We start from the raw sequence: 15,739 nt of genomic DNA, 5'->3' as shown, positions 1-15,739 counted from the left end.
CACACACACACACAAGCTGACAGCTTCAAATAGTCACATATCTAATTGAAACATAAAATATCTGTTGACGAAGGTTAATGCATCCTAACTATCTCTTTTGCATAACATCTCCTGGGTTCACACACACAGTTATTAAAGTGCATATAGTGCATATGTAGTGCCAGTTGTTTTGTAATTAAGTTGACAGTAATACAAGGAAGAACGCTGTTATCTGCCGAACAGGCTGGTAGCAGATCCATTTCCTGCAGTACCAACAGTTAATATGCAAACTTATACCTAGAGCTGGTAAAGTCTAAAGTTGGTTCCTCTGTGGATGTATGCTGTAGCTTCCTATTTTTGTCTGTGTTCTTTTGATTGTTGTTTTGGAGCTATGTCAGCACTAGCAGAAACTCCATGCTCATTAAATTTCATTTGGTCCGATTAGGTTAAATAACAGGTCCCGTATAGAGATCACAATTTTACTTTCTCACAGAGGTCATCTTTCCTCCGAGATGTTACATGACCTGATGCCGTGAAAAGGCACAAGAGCCAAACACCCATCCCTCTGGGCTAACTGGAAGCAGATGCTTGGCTAGTGAGGCTTCCTACTGGCTTGTGTTTATGTTCTTGAGCACATTCCTTTTCACCTCCTCCACGTGTCTGCCCTGCTGTGGCTGACTCCGTGTTGGATGTCTATACAGCTGGGCCCAAGAGCAGCGACTTGGCTGTTGGAGCCTTAAAATGAGAGTCCCTTTGGTGAGTTTCATTGGCCCCGGTTCTCGTGAATTTGAGACAGCTGGAAATCGTTCCCCTGTCACGTTGGCTTAAACAAAAACCTTGTGGAAGCCACTGAAGGCCTGTTGGGTCTGGACATCTTATCGAACTCCCCCCTGAGCTCCTGCTGTGGTTAAAAGTCAGAGAGTTTGGGCTGGGAAGCTTTGTCTATGGCTCTGGCACCAGACCCTTGATGTGGCAGAGTTTAAAGTTTCTGGGCCTGTGGTGCTTTTCCACCAAAGTCTGTTTCTCTTGTTTCTCTGGCTCCCACACTGCTCTCTATCCTGTGTGATTACTGTAGAGAATCAGCCGGAACCCAGATAATCTGTGCATTCAGCTGAGTCACAGCATAAAGCACCTTTAAAGCAAGTTAAACACATCATTTAAGGTGCTCTGTAGTCAAATACTGATTTCACTCTTTACAAAGACAAATAGTCTGCAAAGTCTTGAGGAAAACCACGTCTTAAGGGATTTGTAATAAATGACCCCACGTCATAAATGATTTAGAAACGCATAAGTATATTCTGTAGTGCTTCAGGACCACAGTGAAGGGCCCTGGTAACCTTTAAAGAGGCTTCAGGCCTGAGCACATCCTCTCTTAAAAGCTCACAGCTTTTTTTGCCGGGAGGAATCAGTTGTGACTTCTCTCTGGGCATTTACCTCAAGACCAAGTCAAGTTTCCCTTCCAGGTCAGTCTGCCGGGGGAGAAGTAGGGCAGCCAGCAAATTAAGATATCTGGATTAGACCACGTAAGCAGCGATGCAGATTTTTTATTCTTACGTGTCAGGCACAGTGTCACAGAGTCACAGCTCTGCCTCTTTTGGATCCAGTTCCTGGGAGGAAATCCAGTGATGCTCAATGCATGAAAATCCATGAGCTAAATCTGCACTACACGGGTTTTACACACTGTTCTGCCTTCTCAGCATTTTAATGCAACGAAATTCCAATTCAAGGCTTTTTGTTGAATGTAATCTGTAAGGTACCGTCTCCGCAGATTGAAATTTTAAAAGATTGTTTTTTTCCCAGGTTTCATCGTCATATCAATGCAGAATAGTCTGGGTCAGTTTTTGCTGCATAAGCAGGAACTGTGAAATCCAAAATTCATTTTTCATTCTGTCACCTGTGTCTCAGTCGTGAACTCAGCAACATTGATTTCTTCTATTCCTGAAATATAGGGCAGGCAGAGCGAGCAGGTCGAGGACAATAGACACGGTTTGATTTCCAGGGTAGTCCCACATATGCAGTGTATATAAAAATATATATATATATATATATATATATGTAATTCTTATGTAATGTGTGCCACAGTGCTGCTGCTTTGGTTTGCATTGTATTTTTAGCAGGCTGACAACATGGCAAGGATGAGTGTCATTCTTTGGCTCGTCATGTGGCTCTGTAGTCAGTGTAACAGGAGGTGATACTGCAGAGCTCTCTAACACTTTTGCATGGGACTGCAATAAATGAGGTCAACATCTTTTCTTTTTTTTTTTTTTCACAGTTTTGTACTAAGTGAGGAGTTAACTGTACTCACTGTGTGTTCCATGAAATGATACTCAAGTCTGTTTTTTGTCAGTCGAGTCTCATGCAAAATCCCTCTGGGTCAATAAAGCAGCAGTCATTTGCAAGAAACAAGATATCTGCTGCACTGGGCGACACCCTGCTTAATTCCACCCTTCATCTCATTACACATTGCATGGCGTATGATGTTATAGTGTTACAGTTTTTTTTTTTTTATATTATCAGCATAGGCCGTGAATATATTTTTAAAATGAGGAGCAGTTGAACTTAGATTGGCTTTGTGTTGTCGAAACCTCACATGTTGAATACATTAGTTTCTGCCTTTCATTATGTCTGTAAAGTAGAAGAATGTGACCCCAGGACCTTGTGCTTATAGACACACACACACACACACACACACACACACACACACACACACACACACACACACACACACACACACAAAACTTCATAGACGTTTCACCCCATCTTCAGGCTGTCTCTCACATGTAGGCTTTTTATGGCGGTGTTGTGAGCAGACGTGAAGGTGTAATAGGAATGTGTGTGTGTTTGCTCCACCACTATGAGCTTCCTCGACTTCTCATTTCCCATTTCACTTATACTATTGTTTTCCTCGAGCCTCAGCTGTTCTATCTTTCCATCAAGAGCAGAGAAGATGATGGTGAAAGCTTGAATCAGGAGGATTTATAGTAACCTGGATCGGTATGAAAATGTGATGTGTAACTATTTAAACCATCTGAGGTTCCTCTTGCATCAGTGCTGCAGTGAACCTGTTTTCATTTTGAAATGAGAGACGAATCTCTTTTGTATTTTGTGTATTTTTATTGCTCTGAATTCCCAAGCAAACGTGTCTGAAAGAGAAGTGAACATGTGTCCCACATCCTGTCTTCATGGGTGTTACACCAATGTGTTGTAATGCAAGCGGCCCAGGGACCTTTATGAGCCTGCTCTGTGTGTCGGACAGGAAGCTGAACGCAGACTGTGGTCTTGGACTCAGGATGCTGTGCAGATGTGCGGCCCTCAGAGCTCTTGTGGTCACTCTTAGCCCGACCAGTTATTCCCCAGCTGATAACCACAGTACCAAGGTAGATTTGAAATACTGGATTGAATGTCTTGATGCCGGATGAGGAGTGGATGGACGATGGGCCTGGGCTTCATTCACTCCCCCTTCCCTTATCACAGCTGACCAGACATCACTTGGCACAGAAAATCAGCTCAGTGTGCTGTGACTGTCTTCTCATCAGTTTCTCACAGTGAGGAAGTGATGAGGTGAGATGCATTTGTAATCCGAGTGTAAGAGCCAGAACACAGTGAACCAGCATTTTCTCACCATCTGTCAATAACAGGACGTGACAGCCAAAGAAAGAAACACAAATCACTCTTTGTTTGGATATAAGCGTCGCTCGTTGAACGTGCAAAGATCATTTCATTAAACCAATAATCACCCAGCATTAGGTAGGTTTGTGTAAACAAACCCTTTTCTCTACCAAATATTGTGACTGAAACAGCTAATGATGAATAAAACTACTCATTAGACTAAAAAAAAATGACACTTATTGAAGAAAACGCAATCCAACCGGTCGAGGCAGGTGGCCGCCCACCCTGAGTCCGGTTCTGCTCGAGGTTTCTGCCTCTTAAAAGGTTAAGAGTTTTTCCTTGCCACTGTTGCCTAGTGCTTGCTCTTGGTGGGAATTGTTGGGTCTCTGTAAATATTATTATAGAGAGAAGGTTAGACCTGCTCTATTCGGAAAGTGCCTTGAGATAACGTATGTTGTGAATTGGTGCTATACAAATAAAAAATTGACTTGACTTGAAGAAAAGACAAAAATGAATTGGATTCTGGCCCATTTGGCCTGGATCACTCTCATCTGCATGATTTGATATTAAAGATAACTTTGCTGTTTTTACGTGTGTTATACAGCAACATGTGTCACAAAGAAACTTTGAAGTGAAAAATTTTCAACACTGCAGCTGATCAAACAGAAAGACCAAAAATGCAGACGTGCAGATTGAGGTTATTCACTGGTAGAGGTCAAATATTCTGTCACTTTAATCTCTTCTGGACTTATACTGGTCTCTGATGGTGAGGTGGATAAAAGGAGGTACTAACAGTGGTTAATGTAGCTGTGGTGGCAGCTGGAGTCTTGCTCAAATAACATCACACAGACTGGAGTTGGCAGCTTTTTCACCTTTTCCTCTGAGCCAACACATTTAGATGAGCTAACACGCCCTGCTAATTAAACCTCTCCTCCCACACCCTCTTACTACATATGGTTGGAATCACAGAGCTTGTCCAGTTGAATTATTCAGAATTACACTGGGCTCTGGAAACTCTTGGATTTGAAAATCTGGATGCAATGAGTGAGAAAATTGTCACTGACACCAACTTAGAAATGTTTTTAAAGAAAGAAAGCAGCTTTCACATCCTCTATTTGCCATCTGTGCAAAATTCTGTTTTTATATGAAAACCTTAAGACATGTATGAATTGTTGCCTGTTTCTTACATCCAGTCTATGTACTTGCTGTGCAGGTACACATTTCTCACACATTCTGATTTCAGCTGCCACGAACCCAGTGTGTTCTCGTGTTTTTTGACCGACTGACCGGGAAAAGAGCGGGAGTACTGGCAGGGGTAAAGTTTCATTTTAACCCACAGAGACGCACTCGTGTCCCGGAGGCTTGAGGGATGAATCTGGTCACTGAGTTACACTGAGACTTTACACCACCACACCCAGAGGCTGCCAATGAAAAAAAAAAATTCCCCTGTAAAACAAAATGGAATTACAGTATTTCTTTGTTCTTCAGCACTTTAGCTTTTTGCAAAGCTTTTATTCAAAATGTCGACTTGCTTTGTAAAGAGGAGATAAAAGGAATATTATGTATCTTCACTTTGGCCACAAGGCTCAAGGCAACTATGTTAGTAGACTGAAAACTAATGAGGTAAGGTGGTTACAGTAAAAAGAAGTGTTTTTACATTCCAGTTTTTCTTTATGATGTGTATCCTGTGGGTGATCCTAGAACTGATTTATTTTCTGTCTTTGTGTTCTTGGACACAAAGATTAAACGTTTCTTCGATGAGTAAGAAACTGAGCACAGTGCTTGAAGCAGTACAGAAGTCTGCTGTTACTCTCTTTTATGTGTATATTAACTTGGCTCAAGATTTTGTTGTTGGCTGTGGCTCAGGTGGTCACAGGGGTTGGTGGTCAGATCCCCAGCTCCTCCTGTCCACGTGCCAAACTGTCCTTGAGCAAGACACTAAATCTCAAGTTGCCTCACTTAAAAGTGTCTGCCAAAATGAATAACTGTAAATGTATCGGTCCAAATGGAGAGCTTCAGAAGTTAGATGTAATGCAGATGTTTTCATTATTTCACATTTCAATCAAACTGCCTCACAATGGAACCAACTCGCCCTAAAAATCAAATCAAGGAGGCAAAAAAAGGACAACACAAATTAAAGACAACATTTTTGGAAAAGCCTCCAGCAGCAGCTCTTTTTAGAGATGCCATTGTTTCTCCTCGCATCATTGATTTTGTTCTCAGTCAGTGTCTCTGGCCCAAAAGCTTTTTAGCGGTTTTGTCTTCAGTGGTCCCATCTCCTCTGTCTTCTTGAAAAAGCAATGTGATCGTGACACAGCAAACAATCACTGGTTAAGATTCACTGGCTCTCCTCAGAGGGTGGTGAGTGTGTTTGTTGAATCTCCCTCCTGTGTTTCTGAAACAGAGATTATCACCCCTTGAACCTTTGCTTGACTGTGAGGATCACGGCTGTAACTCACACCTGTGCTGTTTTTAGGGGGGATTTCTGACTGTGAATGTGATAATAAAGTGAACTTTTGTGATGATGTCCCAGCAGAAAACCATTCATTCACTCAGGGTAACTCTATCATCGATAAATGTCCTGTTTTCATTATTTTTCTACTTGAAGATAACGTGACGTCTCTGGTGTTTCTGTAATGATAACTTGGTCACCCACCCATGTCAGTGGACCTTTCAGCCTGTGCTTCCTCAAAAATTGTAGGTGATGTTGTACAGTAAGGTTATGCCCTTCTTAGGACAGATTAAGGAAACTACTGTTTGTCTTTTATCACTGTGCTTAATAGGGCTTAATATGCTCCATGAAATCACAAGGCTTCTAATCAGCACGTTTTTATGTGGGACCGGTCTGTAATTTAGGCAGAATGTCAAGTGTGAAGAAACACCTCACTGCTCCCTTTTTAAAATGCACACTCAGGTCTGTGTAGCCGACCAGGCTTTAACTGTTTCACTGTTTAGAATTAGAGAGAGGTTCAAACCCTCAACAAACCAACAGTGTTGTGTCCTCTACATGTTTCGTCAAAGTGTCCTTGAACCGGGACACTGAACCTTTAGCTGGTCACGTGAACTAAAGTCAATCTGGTGAAAAACAGTCAGCTAACTGCCTGTACTGTAAACGGCTGCCTGGTGCCTAATCATCGCCCCTCTCATCCTCACATTTTCACCCTCTCTTTTCATTTGCCCTTCCACTGCCACCCCCACCCCCCCCAGCGAGATTTATGACTGTCAGAATTTTTATTTTACTGCCATAGCAAGGACGCAAGAACCGTCTGTACCTGCTACCACAATGAAAATTAATCTCCCCTCCCTCTCTCTCCTTCTCTGTGTCTCTCTTCCTTCTGCAACCGTGCAGGCAGTTGGCGGGGATGGGAGATGATGGAGGACAAAGGCCCTCGTGTAGCCGACTACTTTGTGGTGGCCGGTTTGACGGACCCGTCCAAGCCGTTGGACCAGGAGATCCACTTTGATGACGTCTGCCACAAGACGGCCAAGCCTAAAGCACCCGTCACCGACGTGGCTCTGGTAATCCGCTCGATGGGGGAGGAGGTGCCACCAGGGTTCACCTGCATAGAGACAACACCAACCGGCCAGTCAGCTGATCTCAACAATGGTGGCCTCATGGCGCCCCAGATATTCCTGTGCTACAGGCGAGGTCGTGACAAGCCCCCACTCATTGACCTGGGGTAAGAACTAAAGGAGTCTTCATCTTAATTTCTCTTTGTAGTTTGAGACAGAAAACTACTATAAATGTCTCGGTATAAAACACATTTCTCTGCACTGTAATTCAAATTTCAACTGTGATCTGCAGTTTGATCACTGGCTGGCAGTTCTGCTCAGTTATACGTCTCACTGGCAAATGTGAAACTCTGTGTCAGATCCCACCAAGTGCCCATGCATGAATTTGCACTTCAATTCAGTGTAAGATAGTGTTGCGAGCTCCATGGAGGGAAATTGCTTATAGTTGGATAATGTCAAACTGTCCCTGCACCTTCACAGTCACATTGAAAAACCAGTTCTGGACAGGCCTCTGTGTAGAAAAGCATTGATATTGGTGTCAACTGTTCCCATTGCATTGTATTATGACCACAAAATCCTGACTGAAAGCCCTTGTTGAGCTCATAATTATCTCCATATTCACAGTGTAAATGCAGACAGGTTGTCAGCAATTATGATGTTATCACAACAAAGGTCATTCTACAAGAAGTCAGAGTAGTGTTAATGTTTGGTCGTTCCACCTTGGTGTTGCCATACCAGCTCCTGCTTCTTCTATAGAATATGCTCACACATTTTGCTGAAATGTTTGATATTCACTTAAATATTTGCAAACTATTAATGAAAACCGTTCAAAAAAGTTTTCAGAATTTTCTAGACAGTCAAAATCAAACAAGGCCTTCAACTAACAAATTATTTTCATAATTGATGAATCTGTTGTTCAATTAACCGATTAATTGTCGTTGCCAATTAAATGTTATGGAATAGTTTGAAAATGCCCAATGTTTCCAAAAGCCTAAGGTGACATCTTCAAATGCCATGTGTCTGAAACCTGAAGATTTTCAATTAACTTTCACATTAGAGAAGGAAAATCAGCAGCTCCACAAATGAGAAGAAAAATCATTTAATTATCAAATTAGTCGCTAACTGATTAATCTACTAATCGTTTAAGCTATTAAAAAATCACTGTAATGAAGTGCACAGAGTCAGAGCCTACTCATCATACATGCATTGCAACATGTTACCACAACCATTATTTCTTCCATTCCAGCTGTTGTTATCAGCTAACCACGTGTTTGCTGTTGTTTCTAACTGACTGTTTTCTCTGCCCTGCTGTTGCTTGCTACTGTGAGAAAGAAGCACGGTTCCTATCTAAAAAGTGATCTCCCATGCAGCACTTCCCTGTTGTGATTTTACTACAAAAAGGGGAATAGCGTGAAACGCTGTTCCATCTGTCGTCCTCAGCGGCATCTTCTGGACTGTATGAATTCAGCACTGTTTGTTCAGTCCTCTCACACCTCTGTCTGACAGAGGCTGGTGGTGACAATACTAAGGAGGTTAATACTGGCCTCTGACTCCACAGAGTGCAGTGCTTATCAGGCACTGACACGGAGACTCTCACAAGGTATCAGCAGCTTCTCTGCGCTGATAGCCCAGAGGGGCTGTGCCTCCCAGACACTGGTAGGACTAATGGGAAGCTGAGGTTTGTGTGTGTACGTGTGCGTGCGTGTGTGCGTGTGCATGTGTTTGTGTTTGATTGTGCAGGTCTAGACATCATTTATGTCCATTTTTTTTGCCTTCCTGCCAGCAACAGCCGTGACCAGAGGCTGTATGTTTTCAGGTTGTCTGTCTGCCCCTTAGTAACGCTTTGAGGCCATTTCTTCAAATCTGGCATAAATATTCACTTGGACTCAAGATCAACTGATTAGAATTTGGTGCTCAAAGTTCAAGGTCACAAAAGGTGACCTGACAAAACACGTTTTTTGTCATAACTCAAGAATTAATTTGCTAATTATGACAAAATTTCACACAAATGTCCAAAGCAGAGATGGTTTCCACTCAAACACTGACACATCGTGTCTTGTGATCACCTTGGTTAGTAGCTGATGGCCTAAACAGTAGCCATACTCATTAATGTAAACTTTTTGTTTTGCCTGAAATAGCATCCTCTGCTCTTTTTTCCTGAAGAGGAATGTTTTCTTTCATAAGTCTTTTAATGTTTTATGATGTTATTTTCTAGTGGAGTTGGGCCACTTCAGCAAAAATGAAGACCAGCTCCTTTAGAAAATACTGCACAAAACCCTGACCTGCTTTCACAACTGCAGCTGTTTGGAGAGGTGTTAAGATCTACTTTAGCAAACACAAGAGCCAATTTAAAATTCTGTAGAATTTGCTTGGTCACCATTAAAGGAATAATGTCAACTGCAGTGTTTTGATGGGAGAGACTGAATTGATAAAAACTGGTCTGCTGTCACAGCAGAGAAAATGTGCACACTGTGTTTGGCCTCGCTGCGAGCAGAGCCGAATCATCACATCAATGAGCACTGAAATGGAACAACAAACAATAAAAAAAAAAACCCACACTTGACCACTTTGAATTCTGTTCTCTTTTCAGCTTTCAGATAGTACCACAAAATGCTTGTGGAGTTCCACAGTAATGGATGATAAGTGCATAATGGAAGCACAAAGAGGGATGTTTGAAATCACTGCTACGATTCTGAGTACTTGTCCTCTAAGTGCTTTGTGTGAGTGTCCTCTTGTGCCTAATGTAAAGCTCTACTGGGTTCATTTTTGACTGACAGTGTACTCAAACATGCAGTGATATACCATATGAGGACTGTCAGATACAGCAAATCACACATTTGTTCAAAATTGAATTATCATAAAACAAATCTTAATACAAAATAATTATATTCTTATTTTGAGTAGGACATGCAAAACTTTTTTGGGAGCCTGTTCTATTTATATTCAGGCAAAAAAGTTTTTATCTTTATATGAAACACCTCTTCAACACAATATCTTTTATAATTTTAAAATAGTTGTGCTCTGAAATATAATTGCACAACAAACCAAATGTGCATTTTGTTCAAAGTGTGCTGCAGTTTAAAGGTGGTTCATAGATAAGGAGACAGTCAGAACTGAGTGTGTATGAATAAACATATTACATATGTGCTGCATCTTAATACAACATTGCATCAAATGTTGCTTTGCATCTCATGACGTCCAAAGCCGACATTTGGCTTAATCAACCCCATTCCGTTAGCTACTAAAAAACTGTGATAAATGTCCAATGTTACAATAAAATTTTGAGCTCCACCTAATCGGCCCAGTGAGGTCATGACAGCATATTGTGTTGATAAATTCTACATGGGAATCACGCTCATAACTCTGTGATGATGTGGAGTTTTTTTGTTTTTTTTGGGCTGACTGCCATGTTCTGCTTCCTTTTCCTCAGTGTGCTGTATGAGTGGAAGGAGCGACTAAAGCAGGGCTGCCACCTCATTCAGACCACACCCTCCGGTCGTCCAGCCAATATCAGCGGCAATTCCTCCCAGCGCATCTATGTCACCTACCGCCGGGCACCCGAGAGTCAGCCACACGCCGCCCTGGCTGTCACCGACATCTGCATCATCATCCCGAGCAAGGGAGAGACGCCTCCCCACACCTTTTGTAAGGTGGAGAAGAATCTCAACAGCAGCATGGTGAGAGAGACACTGATGTATTTTTAAACGTGTTGTATAAAATTCTCCCCTACAGTTCACAATGTCTGTTTTGCATTTTGTCTGGTGAGGTCAAGTCCAGGTATTATAACAGTGTAATTTTAGTTAAGTTATCTGTGAACACGGTGCTGGTCAATGACCTTCAGTCTTGTGTAGTTGGACGGGCCATCGAGACTACTGGGACAAGGCTCTCTCTGTGACTGTCATTTGGGGTGCGCAGGATAGCATGCTGGGTGCGTGTTCCAGCGGTGAAGTCCAGGGTGTCACACTGCCGCCAGTAGACGCTCCTTCTTTGCACTCGCTGTTATATCGCTGCCGGTCTCTCGTCTTCAGTCCCAATGAATCCCATTCAAAGCTTCAAAACTCATGATCTGGTGGTGACGGAAGGGTAGACTGATCTTTCTTCTTCTCTTGTTAACCCTTGAATTGACACTATCCTTACAGAGCTGAATTTCTTTCCCAGTCTGACCATCACGTCATTGTTCTGGCTGATGCCCTGGATGCTCACTTGTGCCTACCTACAGAGTGCAAGCACACACAAGAGTGAGCAACAGGATGCTGACTGCAGTTCACTTAATGGATCCCAGTGTCATTAGGTTTATAGTTTATAATTTATAGTTATACCGTTGGTGTTTATATGCAGATTTTATTTTACTGTATATTTTAATGATTTTAGTCTTTATTTATTTTAACATATGCTGCCAAGAGGATTGCTACCAAACTTAATTTTTTTTTGTTTTTTTTTAACTCATTTCACCTGCACACAGTTTTTCAGGTACTTGGCAGGTAGGTTGTTCAAAGCATCTTGGTGGTCCTGGTACAGTTCTTCTATGGATTTAGGGTGTCTCAGTGTCTTCTGTTTCTTCATGTGATCCCATGACTCTGGCTGTATGTTTGGAGTTGTTGCCTCATGCTGTAGAATTTGAATTTTGGACTGATCAGACGCCTCCCTGATGAAATTTCATGATGGACAATCTAAACATCTAAAATACCCAAAACCCTTGCACAGTTCTGTGGTTGTTCAAGGGAATTCATGAAAGTGAAGGAAATAGGTAGCCGAGGGTGTAGGATGAGGGTAAGTGGGTATTAACATGCGGTATGAGGGTGGAAGTTTCTTCTTTTAAGCTACTTCATGACATTTTGAATTCAGCAGACTGTTGCGTTGCTTATCTCATCAGAGCCTTGCCTTAAATTCAAAATGTCAAGTTATTCTTTAGTCAGAGTCTGAATCCTTAAGTCCACTGCTTCACTCCCCTCAAATCCTTCTTCATGTGTTTTAAAGGAGAGTCTTAAATTGGTGAAATGAGCTTTGGGAACTAGTCAGGAATATGAAATGACATTGAGCCTTATTGCAATGACAATGAGCATGCCTGATCAAACACTGACAGACTTAGCCTCCACACATCCTCGTGTTTCAAAATGATGCAGAGTTGTGTTGGAAATATCTCAGCCTAGAGCTAAGTAGATCTTCTCTGTGTTTTTAGTGCAGGACAGAGGATGAAAAATAGACTGCAGCTCACCTGTAAATTCTTCTTCTGAGTTAATTGTGTTTTTGCAGTAGTTAGGAGAGAGATTTCAGCCCCTAGGTGAGCTGCTTGAACTGGTTAGTGCATCCAATTATGGAAAATTGTGTAAAACCATCCTACATTGCCTTAGGAAGTCTTTTAATACTGTGTGTGTTTATGCTGTTTCACTCTTGTTTCTTTTTGAAGAGGGAAGTGGAGTCTCTTGAGCTTTATTTGCTTGGTCTCCTCCGCACTCAGTATTTGTGCTGTTTAAGAATATTTCTCTCTCTTTCCACCCCCCTGTCATATTCTCTTTGTTTCTTTGCTTCTCTCTCTCTCTCTCTGTCTCTCTCTCTCTCTCTCTGTCTCTCTTTCACCAACCCAACCACACACACACACACACACACATAAAGTAGAATACTGTAAAAGTCTTTCCTGTGTAAGTTCGGTCTACATTTGGCGTTTCGTAGACCAGACGACCCCCCTGAGGAGCAGTGTGTGCCTGCACATGTGTCGTAAAAATCTCTGCAAGCAGAGAGTAAGTGTGACAGGAAATGTTTTGAGTTTTTATATTTTCTACAGGGACTCGTGGTGCATAAAGGAAAGGATGAGGGTTCTACACTAAAATTGGGATTTAGCTACACTAATTTTTCAATCTGACTAATTTAGGAGCTTTGAAGATCATTTTAATATTTCAGCGCAGCTCTGGGACCATACTTCAGGTTGTTAAAGATTTAGTGTGACTTTTCGCTGCCGAAGACCCACTTCCTCACACAGTGACTAATAATCACAAATGTGTATTTATCAGATGTATCATCGCTTCTCTCTACATGCTAATAGTAAAGTTGCTGGCTGCCGATCCCTCAGTGTAGTTGGACTACACTCCTCAATCACCACAGCCTGCTTCCGGCAAGAAACCATAATCAACGGCAGAGACAACTTACAAATAGTCTCTCTAAAGCCAGACTTTATTTTGCCACACAGCCTTTGTTTTCCATTCATTTCAGTGTGGTACAAAAATGATCCTGCATTGACTTAGTATTTCCAAACATAGGTTGGCTACTAAAGTATTGCATTCCAACAAATGTAATCAGAGATCAAAGTTCAGGTAACAAATGATAAGCAAACATGGAGTTTTTGAAATTAATTTGATTGTTTATTGCATTTGAAAGGTTTTTATGTTCAGCAGCGGACTCTCAAGTCTCACATTTCAGCGCATCCTCAAATGCGTCATTAAGGAGATGTTTTAAAACAGGCCGTGCTTGTGCATGCTGATAATGTTGCGGTGCAGTTTTGAAACTCATACATTTTCATGGTGTACTGGTATAATTTAAATACAATTGTTTTCTGCAAGAGGGAAAATAGGTCTTATCTGCTTTGGAAATGGAATAATTTTGTAGTTAAAAACAGTATCTTAACACTAAGATCATTACTGCAGCAAAGTGAGAACTTCAGTCATTGGAAATCAGCAAATCAAAAGGATTTTCAGCTGGTGTCGAGTCTTGATGGGCTAAAAAATGAATGTTCCTTTTAGAAATGTTGTTGTAACCTGCTTGATTGCGGTAAGTAATTGAGAAAGTGAACTGTTGGTCCAGATTTGATGGAACTTGTTATTATGCATTTTGTTTCTCACTGGCTGAAAGGGACAACATGCTAACTCTTCCCACTTTACTGTTGTTTTCAGTGGGGCTCCTCTGTCTACCTGTGCTACAAGAAGTCTGTGGCCAAAACCAACACAATAGCCTACAAAGCAGGTAAGCCTTCCTAATCCCATAACCACCGGTGTACACACTACCACACACTACAATACTGATGTGTACCTCCTGTTCCTGGTGAAAAATGATATCAAATAACATGTTGTCTGTAAACACTTTCTCTCCTTCCTCATTTCTTCCCCTAATCACCGGTTTCTTGTGTGAGAGAATGAGGGTAGTTTCAGATACATGTGAAGAGTTGCCTGCAGTTATATGAACAAAAATTAGACAAGTTGTTCTAAAAATCATTCTGTAGTGATAAATATTTATGGCATTAAACATATTACCTGTTTCTGTATGTGTTACAACTGAGCTGCTGCAGAAACGTTTCTAGAGAGGAGGGTCGGCCACAGGGTAAATTGGCTCCATGAGGAAATTCTGCTACAGCTGCACTTGCATGTTCAGGCTTGTTGAAGCATGTTGATGCCTCAGATTTGGAGCAGTGGGATAAGCCTCTGTACGCCAGTATTCTTCCTCTTTAAAAGGTTTAAATGGTTGCCATATACAGCATGAAATGGTAATGCAAGGCTTATTTCACTTTTAAATCCATCAGACTTTTCAGTGCCAAAAACACTGACAGAAGATTGTCATTATCTGATAACACTGTTAGCTCAGCGTGGCTGTGTTTGGCTCACCCTCAGATTGGCCAGCTGATGTTTTGTTGTACATGTCTTGAATATGCAGCAGACTGTGAACTGAGCGATCCTATCTGTTTTCCACTAATGCTTCAGATGAGTCAGCTCAAAGAAATGAAGTTTATTTTCAACATTTTCAGGCCAGGAAAAATCCAGCACGCATCAGGCTTTTTGGAAAACAGACATGTTTTGCAACATCTGACTTTGTTTCAAGACAAATCCAGACCAGAACAGGCTCAGTTTGTTTTGTTGGTGGGAACATGGGTTTCATTTTGGAATGAAATGACAAATAGAAATGTGCATGTTTAGCTGTAAAGCAGTGCACACACAGGACATTCCCCAGTGTGCACGATATGGTTGACTCATTTTTAGGGATGGAGAGCTGGCAGGTACCTGCTGAAATGAAATCAGTATACTGTACATGTACACTCAGTTGGCAGCTTATCAGGTACCAAAAACTAATGCAGTCTAATACCACAGCTCTACAATAAATCCTCCTCCATGAAGTTTATAATGTTTTTGTTGGAACTGTTTCAGAGGTGTTGATTCAACTTCACGGTCATTTCGAAGGCTGTAGATTCTGGTGCTGTTGAAAGGGACGCTGCAGCTCTATGGAGCTTATTAACCTAATTTCCTTTACAGCACATTTAATGTTTTGTTCAGTCTCTCATCAAGTTGGTTTCCAGCTGCATCACTCACCTGTTTTCAGTGTGTCGGTCTGACATACTGTATGCTACATCCTAAGTGCCTTATGACAGACAGATGCTGCAGAGTTAGCATCTGGCTGATGAAGAAAGTAAAACATCCGGCAGCTAAAGTGGCAGATGTTTATCAAACCTGAGTTGAAAAGGAGACAGACATGCTTCCAGAGTCTGAAGTAAATCAGTTAGTTGCCTCCTTTTCTCACAGAGCTATTCTCACACTATGTCTGTGTTGTGCTGTTAGATTCCATTTTGAAACCAAAGGTCAGGATTGTTGAAATTACTTCAGCTGACCCTAATTCTCAAGGGTGGGTCTAAATGATGATGAGCTCACTGTTGCTGTTGAAT

General features: G+C 41.6%; 1 protein-coding gene across 1 annotated transcript in view; it reads left to right on the top strand.

Moving 5' to 3' along the window:
• The window catches only part of LOC111223705 (C-myc promoter-binding protein-like), a 74,588-nt gene that overhangs the window by 16,394 nt on the left and 42,455 nt on the right, over positions 1-15,739 (top strand). Inside the window, exons 2-4 of the mRNA XM_022747949.1 lie at positions 6,938-7,268; positions 10,532-10,778; positions 13,986-14,055. Coding sequence (XP_022603670.1) covers positions 6,958-7,268; positions 10,532-10,778; positions 13,986-14,055 — 628 coding nt within the window. The 5' untranslated portion in view covers positions 6,938-6,957. The remainder of the gene's footprint in view (positions 1-6,937; positions 7,269-10,531; positions 10,779-13,985; positions 14,056-15,739) is intronic.

This window comes from Seriola dumerili, unplaced genomic scaffold (assembly GCF_002260705.1).
Source record: "Seriola dumerili isolate Sdu_G_001 unplaced genomic scaffold, Sdu_1.0 BDQW01000011.1, whole genome shotgun sequence".
In the NCBI taxonomy this organism is placed as follows: Eukaryota; Metazoa; Chordata; class Actinopteri; order Carangiformes; family Carangidae; genus Seriola; species Seriola dumerili.
This window is presented reverse-complemented; position numbering and strand designations above follow the sequence as displayed.